The 11,851-nt window shown below is 39.7% G+C and overlaps 1 protein-coding gene across 1 annotated transcript; it reads right to left on the bottom strand.

Annotated features, from left to right (window-relative positions):
• Positions 1-1,394: 1,394 nt before the first annotated feature.
• Positions 1,395-5,248, bottom strand: LOC120768227. The gene is made up of 4 exons (XM_040094811.1): positions 5,066-5,248; positions 4,649-4,869; positions 1,693-1,812; positions 1,395-1,614 (listed from the first exon to the last, which is right to left on the bottom strand). Exons 1-4 carry the CDS (start codon positions 5,246-5,248, stop codon positions 1,395-1,397), a joined length of 744 nt encoding a protein of 247 aa, XP_039950745.1.
• Positions 5,249-11,851: the final 6,603 nt, after the last annotated feature.

Here is an 11,851-nt window from a genome sequence, read left to right as displayed (position 1 = left end):
TATGGATCCCTGCGCTGCTCCAGAGGTGATTTCCTTTCTTTGAAGGCCATCATATGTATGATACAGTAGTTTCCTGTCTTTCAGATAGCTTCGTATCATTTTCATCACACTGGTTTACTGGTTAATATATAGTACTTTAGAAAATTAAGACATTGTTATATTCAGTATATTAGGGGTTAGTGAAGATACTAACCGACGACCTCAAGTTTGAGTAATATATGTACATATACTTGTAGTATATCATGGCACTAATATAAATCTTTTTGGTCGGATTAATAAACAGATTTCACTCACATATTTATATTTATTGCAACAATTGCAATATAAAGGGTGATCCCATAAAAGAACTTTTTTAATAGCCTTTTTTAAGAGATCACGTGAGAGTCATGTCTAGTTGTCATGTTATTTTATTACTATTTTTGTGAAAAATAACTATAGCCGCCGTAACTGAAATGTACACGAAGACCGTAGGGAGTCTATTCGGAGCCGTTCGCAGCAATTCGGACTGGCGTATATAACGACTTAGCGCATTTAACGTCCAGATCTTAAATTGAAAAAATACAGCTTGTACAAGAACTGAAGCCACTCGACCTTCGCAAAAGAAATCGTTTCGCTCTATAGGCTCTTGAAAAACTCCAAGAAGATCCTACGTTTTCGAGCCAAATTTTGTTCAGCGATGAGGCCCATTTCAGGCTAAATGGGTAAGTAAACAAGTAAAATTGCCGCATTTGGGACGAAGAGCAACCTGTAGAGATTCAAGAGCTGCCATTTCATCTTGAAAAAAAGGTTTGGTGTGGATTTTAGACAGGTGAAATCATTGACCTATATTTCTTCAAAAAAATTACGCCGGTGAGAACGTAACCGCCAAATTTGATGCCTGAAATTGAAGCTCGTGATCTCGTTGACATTTGTTTTCAACAAGACGGCACCACTTCCCACACATCGTATCAATAAATGGATTTATTTAGAGAACATTTCGGTGAGCAAATAATTTCACGTTTTAAGCCGGTCGATTGGCCACCAAGAACGTGTGATATCACACCTTTGGACTTTCCTGTAGTGACATGGAAAGTCTAAAGTCTATGCGGACAATCCCTCTTCGATGCTCGAACGAGTCATCGAATATTGGACTCAACGGATGGACCACCTGAGACGTAGCCGCGGCCAATATTTGGAGCAGATAATTTTCAAAAAATAAATGCCAAGGAATGTTCTTTCGAATGACAAATTTGAAATTTGGAAATATAGAGGTTTAATACCAAATATCAAAAGCTATTTGTGCTCTATTTTTAGTTTCACATGATTTATTACGTAATCGTATTATTAATTATAGCTTATAATTCTAACGCTTATCTAAGTAACCATTATCTAAATTTAAAACACAACAAATCACTTTACATAAAGCCGCGTCCTTTATGCAGACCCGACAACAATTGTGGGCTTTCTTTTGCTGGCGTTATGGAGTATTTGCCAAAGATCATTTCCAATAAGGAAAAACGGCATTGCGAATGCTCCACACTACAATCAAGTACCTCGCGACGTGCTCTTCTATATATACGATCATAGTGATGCATTATATCCGGTTCGTCATCATACACTGGATCAGTTGGGAAGCTACATAATTAAAAAAAGGCAACAAAATGGTAATCTTTATTTTCCAAAGCTTATCAGATTCGAGCTAAAATTACACACCTGAATACGGTCTTTACAATTTCCGTTAACATATTCCCGCGCTTCTGACTCTCGACATTCAAGTACTTCGACGACTCGCAAAGTGCACGAGCAATGCATTCATGTCCGGTGAAGCCCATGCTAAACAAGTTCAATTCGTAGAGAAAAGAAGAGGTGGAAGAAATGTGATTATGAGGAAAAATTACTTATTTAAATTTGTTCAGTACATCATGGAACAAGACGCTTCTAACTATAAAGTAAGGCGTACTACTTCCAAAGGAGTTTGTTTGAACGGGAGCCACATTTACGCACCGAATTTCGAATATTCGATTTGAAAATGATTTCTAAATCGTCAGTTAAGTCTTGTTGTTTTATTTTGTTTTTGTATTTGCTACATAAATTCAATTACTGAAGCTCTGGATGAAATCTGCTCTGGAGTGCTCATATAAACTGTGCGCGGAAACGCAATCGTTAAATTATTTTTCTAAATTATTAGATCGTTTAGTGCAATTCAAAAACAATTTTTTATTGTGTAAAACATTTTATGAAATAACATATTGCCCATTTTGATTCAATCTCGCTTGCCATCTTTAGGGTAAGAGATTAATTCCACGCTCTAAAAATTTTTGATTCTTGCAGGCAAAAAACCTAGTTCAAAATATTCCAGAGACCGTAACTAATAATAGCCCGAGTGTGTTGGATTTGGTAGCACAACTCTTTCTAACTGCAAAAACTTTTGGTGGTATCGTAACGGTAAAACTAGGTGGAAATTTTAGTTCTACCAAATGTTTTATAAGCTCTATGATTATGCTCGTTGTTGTTGGTGTTATTGTAACAGTCATCTAGTCCCCGCTTAGGTGGTAGGCCCAGGAAACTTGATATTTCGACATTGACGTACCAAAGGGGGGGATATGTTAGCTGAGTGAGGTTCGCTGGGCATGCATAGAGGTGGTTAGTGTCATGCATGCTGGACATATATTTGCGATATCAAGGTTGATTCTGGATAAGTAAGAGCTTAGCTTGCTACAGTGTCCAGAACAAAGTTGCGCAAAGGTCACTATAGATTCTCGGCGCAACTCGAGCTCTTCGTCTGCGACAGTTGGTGGTTTGAATCCAACTACACCATTCATTGAGAGGGAGTCGGTGAAGGTGCTGATTCCGCTGTGAATGCCGGTCAATGTCAATTTGTAGTGTCTGAAGTCTGACCGGAGTACTGTTCGTACACACTGTACCTGCGCTGTACCTACAATCTGGTATCTATATTAGATGTACTCAAAATTTCGAGTTTTAATATATTTAAGATACTATAAATCTGTTAAATATTACGTGGTAAGAGAGCCGACTTTATTTCGCAAGTTGAATAAACCCAATATAGTAAATTTCGAGTAGCAACGGCATTGCGAACCCGTTCAAAATAACTTGGATAGACGTGGTACCAATAAGGAAGATGAATTTTCTCAACTTATTCTAAATGGCAATGTGAAGTGAATCGTCTACTACTTCCGCAAGTAAAGAGCTTGGATAAAATTAAGAAAAATGTTAATACAATAAGTAAGAGGTTGATGGATAACATAAAATAGACCATATAGCCTCACGTTTTATTTGGAAGAGAAGATTTTAAGTCACACTAAAAAAGGTGGATTGAGTAGAAGCATACTAAACCTTAGCGGAACTTACAGCATATAATAGGTTGTCAAAAAAGTCTTGCGGTATTTTCGCTAGTTGGCGCTGAAAGCGCGTAATTCGAGTTTTATTCGTCGCATCGAGTCATGCTATACCTTTTTGGAAAGCTCATTGGAAAGCGCTAACACGTGTTTGATTGATTGTCGTTTCTTTTAAGTCGTTCGTGAGTTATAGCGTCGCAAACATGGAGCAAAATAAAGAGAAAATACGGCATATTTTACAGTACTACTACGATAAAGGCAAAAATGCATCTCAAGCAGCCAATAAAATTTGTGCAGTTTATGGACCCGATACAGTTTCCATTTCCTCCGCACAACGATGGTTTCAACGTTTTCGTTCTGGTGTAGAGATGTTCGAAGATGCGCCACGCTCCGGAAGGCCTGTCGTCGAAAATTGCGATAAAATCGCTGAATTGGTCGAAAGAGACCGGCATAGTAGCAGCCGTAGCATCGGTCAAGAGCTGGGCATGAGTCATCAAAAATTCATTTCAATTTCAATAAAAAAACAAAAATTCAATAAAATTCAAGACTTTTTTTGACAACCCATTATATACAGACGATCAAAAATCACTTACGGAGTAGGACACGAAAACTACATATTGTTCGAAGCTAGAGCTCAGGCAGCCCTTCAAGCTGCTGGAAGTCTTTGCGTTCAGGAAAGCGGCTAAGATAACAAACAACGAAGGAAATTACTTAAAGAAGAAGATAATATATAAATCGGTAACCAGGCGGCACGTTACGTCAAAGAATATCCTTAGAGGCATGGAGTCAGTAGATGGAACGGCCGCCAGAAAGCGGGTTTCAGGCCACAAAGGAATTGCGGGAAACGAAGTAAATAATGAAATTGCCGAATTGTCATTCTTCTTTTACCTAACGCATCAGCACAGGAAATACGGAAGTCACCAAAAATCAGAGAAAATTGAAATTCTATAAAGACATGCAAAAAGCGTTGACATTCTGTATGGCAAACACTTCAACTCAATTCAATTAAATTGGACTTCCTTGTTTTCTGCTTCTAGCATTACTTAAAGCCAGTAGATCTACGTATGGAATGACAGCCGGTCAGTATAACCTAACCTGAGCTAAGAAAGCAATAGGTTGAGCATATTTCAGTTCACTTCAACTCTTTTTCGGCCAATAAATGATATCACTGATATATCACTGCCATAAAAGACCATTACATGTGCCTTCCAAACAACTACACACACGTTTTCACCATTTACAGTCATCTTTCACTTATGTCACACCGAAAACAATCAATTTTTTATTTACTACTTACTTCATTGCCAACTTACTTCTCAATAATTGTTTCGAGCTTGCCGAATAAATCACGTCTCGAGCGACGCATGGCCATCGCTTTCGTTTTATTGGCATCCATGTCTTTCTTAAAGCCACGCGTATGCTCCTTCACCCAAGCGTAATTGGGCAGATCGTAAGCCACACCCCAATTTTCGGCCCAACTCAGCCATTCCGTGTTCGGATTGCCAATAACACCGACGGTCATACAAATGGAGGCCTTAAAAAATAACGATTATCGCATGCGAGAAAAGCAATTAAAAATGTTGTAAAACTGTCACTGTTTGTCACTTGTTTTGTATTTGTACGGCAGCGGCTTTTCATAGCACCACCTCCGTTTTTTTATCGTTTATAACGTTATTTACAATTTTCGCTTTTTTATTTTGGTTTTGTTTTTGTTTTTCTGTCACACTCACCGCCAAAGAAGAGCCCTCTGGAAAGGCTACATAACGCCTCTTGCGCGATAACACCCTCTCGGCGCCACCGTCTGGCATCACGCGTTTTAAAAGCGGCAGACTGAGCGTGGCGAGCGTGTCGCTGATACACAGCAGTAACAATAAAACTGTGTGCAACTCCTTGCTGCGGCGGCGGTGGCACATTTCAAGTGGCGATTACTGACAGGACTGGACAGCTAGTGCTGGTTAACTCTTCGCTTGCCTACTGGTGACTGCTTGCCACCACACAGCCGCCGTGTCGCAAGCATTTTTATGACTTTCCAGCAGCGCATTGTATCATTCTAGGTTGGCTATTAAAATACTGCAAATGAAATCACAAATCAGCTGCTACAAGTGTGTACGAGTATGCTTGCCACGCGGTCTACACGCTCTTTAATGTCTTGCGGTGTTGTTGTCATTTTTTCTGCGTTAAATGCTATTAAAATGTATTTAATGGCCAAGCTAAGGTGTTATTGACTTAATGTTTTAGCATCAAGTAGCATTTAACGGCATTTACTTAGCGGTAATAATTCCGATTCTTTGTTATCCGTAGTTTTTGTATAATTTTTGTGGTTGCTTGCTTTTATTTTCTCCGGTTGTTTGCCATTATTGTTGTAGCAGTCTACATGTGTCGGCATTTGAAAGCATCTAATGTGTAAATTCACACGACAAAAGCATGATTGGCAGGTGTAATGCTCATATAATGCGCTTGATGCCCGAATTTTATGGTGGTATAAGAGTTCGTTGACGACAGACGCATCAAATGCTATGCGGTAAATGAACTAAAAAAATTATGGTTTAGTTTTTAGGAGACCAACAATTATAGTTAATCTATAATCGGAGCAGACCGCGAACATTAAGAACGGAAGAGAGATTAGTTTTTAGAAGCACTTCGTTAAAAGCTCAAAGTAGAAAATGGTTAACGTTTCTACTACAGACAAAGACGACTATTCACAAACAATCAATGTAATAAGTTTAGCTTAGGTTAATGTTTGGTTAAAAAGTCAATTCTAACAGGAATCCTACTTGGTTAGCTTAAAACGACCATCCGTTAAGATACCTTTTATTCTCTATTACCGTAGACACCTTTACGCGGTTATAGCCGAGTTAGCAACAGCGCGCCAATCTTTCTCGCTGTTTGGCGCCAACTGGAGTTTCCAAGTGTAGCCAAGTCCTTCTTCACCTAGTCTTTCCAACGGAGGAGAAGAAGTGGAGGTATTTCTCTTCCTTAGCTTCCCCCGGCAGGTACTGCGTCGAATACTTTCAGACCTGAAGCGTTTTCATCCAAGCGGACGACATAACCTAGCCAGCGCAGCCACTGTCTCTTAATTTTCCTCGTTGTCAATTCGCAAAGATCCATAAATCTTCCGCAGAACCTTTCCCGTAACGCCGACTTATCAGATATTGTCATCGTTCATGACTTTCCACCATACATCGGAACGGGAATAACGAGTTATAGAGTTTGGTCTTTGTTCGTCGAGAGAGGACTTTACTTCGCAATTGCCAACTCAGTCCGAATTAGCAGCTGTTGGCAAGAGTTCTTCTTCGTTGGATTTCGAGGCTGACATTGTTGTTGGTGGTAATACTGGCTTCCAGATAGACGTTGTTATACTCGTACCTAAAACTATTATATAAAAGATCACATGACAAGAGTCGAATCACAAATTTATTGAGACGACAAAAATGTCAGTATCGGCTATAGTTCACCGAAGGTAAGACTTTTTTCTGTCTTTTAAAGGCTGGACAATGGATGAGAAAGAGTCTGGATGCTTCCACCTCAAGCTTCTCCATACCACTTTGACAACTAGCGTCCACCAGGTTTTTTAGCCTTCCCACATCAATACTAATTGGACAGTGTCCAATAAGAACTTCTACGATTGCGGCAAGATGAACTTTACTAAAGTAAAGGCCAAAATGATATTGCAGTCGCACAGGAGGAAGTCATCAACCCCACGTGAGGTCCATTAGTCTAGTTTCAGAACGCAAGACGCCATTGGTGATCCAACTCGATCGCATTCCGAAGTGAGCAGAGTCAAGGTGCAGGAACTGGTAAGCTCACCAGCTTTGGTGAAATTGCTACTACATATATATTTTGGGCTCAAATATAGCACCGAACCTTGGCTTAAACATTTTCTACTATTTCCAAACTGAAGCAAGGGTCTTTAACTTATTTAAAATACTAAAAACAATTTTTAGTTTCATTTTTCGGTTATATCGAATTTATAAAGACTTGAATATGTGACGAGACATACTTAGAGTATTATGACGTAGAGCCTGTCATTAGGTTTGATGATAATACACTCACTACATTCAGACCATTTAGATGTGTCTAAAATTTAAACTTTGTCTAGCTATTTCTGATTTTCTCTCGGCCAAATCTCAACAGGGGACCCAACAATCGGCGCCAATTACCGTGGGATAAGCCTTCTTAATATCGTATATAAGGTCTTATCGAGCTTAGTGTGTAAAACCCTGAGGCCTATCGTCAAAAAAGTGATTGGATATTATCAGTGTGGTTTTAGGCCTGGAAATTCTGCTTTCGACCCACCACCACGCGCCAAGTCTTGGAAAAGACTCGTGGAAGGTATGTCTGAACTTGGTATCCCCGCAAAGCTACTGCGCCTGTGTAAGCTGACGTTGAGCAACACCAAAAGCTCCATCAGGATCAGGAAGGATCTCTCCTAACCATTCGATACCAAGCGAGGTTTCAGAAACACCTATCGTGTGACTTTATCAATCTATTGCTGGAAAAGTTCAAGTCGTAGATAATTTCGTTTACCAGTATCAACACTAATAACAATATCTGCCTCGAAATCCAGTGCAGGATCACTTTTGCAAACAAGTGTTACTTTGTAATGAGTAGGCAATTGAAAAGTAAAGTCCTCTCGCGACGAACAAAGACCAAACTCTAAAAGTCCCTCATCATTCCCGCCCTGCTATATGGCGCAGATGCATGAACAACGACATATCTGATAAGTGGGCCTTAGGAGTGTTCGAGAGAAAAGTTTTGCGGAAAATTTATGATTCTTTGCGCATTGGCAACTGCGAGTACCGCAGTCGATGATATACATTATATTTCTTACCACATTGACATAGTTCAGCGAATCAAAAGACAGCGGTTGCGCTGGCTAGGTCATGTTGTCCGGATAGAAGAGGACATTCCAGCTTTGTGGGTTCTCATTTCATTAACCGCCGGTGGAAACATAGGAAGACCAGAACCTCCACTGTGTTGGAGAGATAAGGCGGAGAACCTATCTCGAATTGTCACCAAATAGCGATAACTGGGCTAAAACCGCTTAAGCGATGTCTACGACAGTAAAGAAAAAGAAGGGTTTAATATCGAACTAATTACAGACGAGACATGGATTCACTGGTTTACATCAGAAACCATGAAACCGTCCAAACGGTGACCTTTATCGATTAAAGTGCTCCGAAAAAGATGAAAACTGTCCTATTACATGGTGTTATCTATGTATATCGCCGTATATATTTTTGAAGAAATATGGCGATAAAAGTTCCAAATTTAACAGGACTTTAAAAAAAAAAACAGAAAACCAATTTATTTGATTCAAAATAGTCTTCTTCTGCTTTTTGCAAGGTCCAAAAGTATGTCGAACGACAGTTTTAGCTCGTTGGCCGGTATGCCCGCCATTATGCCGGTGTAAGCCTTTTCAATGGTCTCTACGTCTGCATAACGCTTTTCTTTCATGGGCAAATGCATTTTTCCGAAAAGGTAGAAGTCGCACGGTGCATTATTAGGTGAACACGGGGGGTGGTTAATGGTTAAAATGTGAAATAATCGTCCTTCGAATGTTGGATTTTGAGCAATTTTTGGTCGTCAGTCAATTTGTGCGGAACAAACCATGCACACACCTTTCTTAAGCCCAAATGTTCGGTCAAAATGCAATAAATCTATGTTTTACAGATGTTCAATTCCATTTCCATGAATTTCAATAATGATTTCGGCTGAGTTTTGATGAATTCAGGCACAGTTTCGACGGAATTTCCGATGATCACGGATTTTGATTGACCCACATGTTGATCGTCATTTATGTCCGCACGACCACTTTGAAAGGTTGAAACTACTCATTCACTCTGTTACGGGATAGACAATCATCGCCATAAAGTTGTTTCATCAATTGCAACGTTTCGGTAAAAGTTTTACCAATTTTAAAACTAAATTAATTGTTGGCTCTTTGTTCGAAGCTCATTTTCGCACCGATAACACAAACATACTGACACTTAAAATGCAATAACTTCACTTCCAATCAATTAAATGTCTTGAAATGCTCACTGGACAAACGATAAAGATAGCAGATTCTAACGCACCAGTCGGCACAGAGATGGCGCCACCAGGGGGCGCTAGATTCAAAAAGTTTACTTTGGAACGCACCTTGTATGTATGTATATGTGTATTTATATATAACATATGCCGGTGAGAACGTAACGAACGTGATGATGCCTGAAGTTGAAGCTCGTGATCTCGGCGACATTTGGTTTCAGCAAGAAGGCCTACATATCACATCAATCAATGGATTTATTGAGATAACACTTCGGTGAGCAGATAATTTAACATTTTGAGTCGGTCTATTGGCCACCAGGATCGTGATATATCACAACGTTAGTTTTTTTTGGTGGCGTTATCTAAAGTCTAAAGTCTATGCGGACAATCTCACTTCAATTCAGGTCTTGAAGCAAAATATTACACCACATCATTGGCCACTTACTTTAGAACCTTATATGCGATGTTGAGGAGGCTTATCCCATAATGCATTTCTAAAATACCTAAAACGCTCAGCCAGAGTTCGACAATTCATCACAATTGTTAGCATAAATAACAAACGCGGGCATACATGAAGTTCCATATATGTACATGTGTGCGTGAGGGGGCGTAATGAAGCTGCGTTCAACAATGGCTTGCCGAGATTAAATTCGCTATTTTGTTGTTTTGCGTAAACGTAATTGTAATTGTTGTTGTTACTTTTCCACAAGTGACAACTCAAATATGCAAACTAAAGGAAGCGTAGCAATTTTCGTAATTTCCAAAGCTTGAGCGGCGGTAAAACTTGATGACAAACTTCGGCGTCAACGCAGCGTATAAAACGCGTCGCACGCACACATACATAAGTATGCATATGTGTAGATATATTTATATATCCATGTGCTTGTGCAAGCAAATAACCTGCCCTTTTCGCCTTGCCAGCCATTCATCTTTTCAGGTGCAATAAACACACACACACACTTGAATAGTGCCTTACATGTGTGTATGTGTGTGCGTATGTATAGATGTGCATATTTAGTATGGCTGTACTTCAATGTTGTGCTCCGCAATTTTGTTGTTGCTGCCAGTTGATTATGCACAGTTGGCTATGTTGGCGGCTGGAGATACAAGATTGCTGAAAATCTCAATTTGACTCGTTGGAACACCGCTAGTTAAAATTGTATGACAAAGAATTACCACGAGCGCGCACACATACACATAAATACGCACACCAACAGAGGCATACATGTATGTATTGTAGAGCGCGCTTACTTGCAGCGGATATTTGAATATGCGCGCCATGTGCATCCCAATAAATATATACACCGTTATCTATATATGTAGTTAAATATACACATATACATACATATGTATACTCCAAGGCTGCTTGGACGCGCGCGTGAGCGAAAGTGTGCGAAACTTGCAACACACACCCACACATATTTATATAACACTCTGCGTAGATTCCACATGAGTTCACTTATGGATGTGTGTGCGCTTGTGTACTCGCGAATATTTGCATATGCAAGTACGCAAGTTTGTTTGCTGCGCACACATCCGAATATGAACATAAATTTCCTTGTCTGCTTTGATGAATATTCATTTAAATTAACCAGCTGTTGACTGTTTTGTAGCCACAGACGAATTAATATTCGCAGCCATCAGCCAGGCGTCAATATAATTTACCAAAAACAGTTATTATAAAGGATTGCTATAACGCGACTGGGCGCATTAATGCAGGAGAAAGTTGAAGCAGAAAGCTGCAGAGAATTGTTGATCTCGAGGCCATAAAGCAGAAGTCTGCAAAATGTGATATTTGGAGAGATCTGGGCCGCTAGGAATGTTTCCGGACACTACCACAGGAAAATCAACCATCAGTTATCGGTAAGCTAAGTTTACACGTGGTGAAATGAGCACCAAAGACGATGAACGCAATGGACGCCCAAAAGCGGTTGTTAACGACGAAAACATCAAAAAAGTCCACAAAATAATTGTATATGACCGTAAAGCGAATTTGTTTGAGATCACAGGAACGCTAATAATATTAACTGAACGTTTACATCATATCATTCACGAAAATTTAGTTATGAGAAAGCTCTAGGAAAAGTGGCTGCCGCGCGAACTCACTTTTGATCAAAAATAACGGCGAGTTGATGATTTGGAGCAGTGTTTGGAGATGTTCAAGTGCAATAAACCCGAGGTTCTGCATCGTTATGTGACAATGAAAGAAATCCAATCGACAGGCATCCACGTGAACTGCACACGTTGAACCCACGCTAAATCGTGGAATAACGCAACACCCTGCTGGTAAAGTTATGGCGTCTGTATGATGGGATGTGCATTAAATAATTTTAATAACTAACTTGAAAAAGTAATGACCATGAACAACGACTATTACATATACTTATTGGATAGTTGGAAAGACGAAGTCGGCGAGACGGCCGCATTTGAATACAAGAATGTGCGGTTTCACAAAGACAATGCACCATGTCACTAGTCAGTAAATA

The sequence above is a fragment of the Bactrocera tryoni genome, chromosome 1, assembly GCF_016617805.1.
Source record: "Bactrocera tryoni isolate S06 chromosome 1, CSIRO_BtryS06_freeze2, whole genome shotgun sequence".
NCBI lineage: Eukaryota > Metazoa > Arthropoda > Insecta > Diptera > Tephritidae > Bactrocera > Bactrocera tryoni.
Note: the sequence above shows the minus strand (reverse complement) of the source record. Positions and strands in the feature narration are given on the sequence as shown.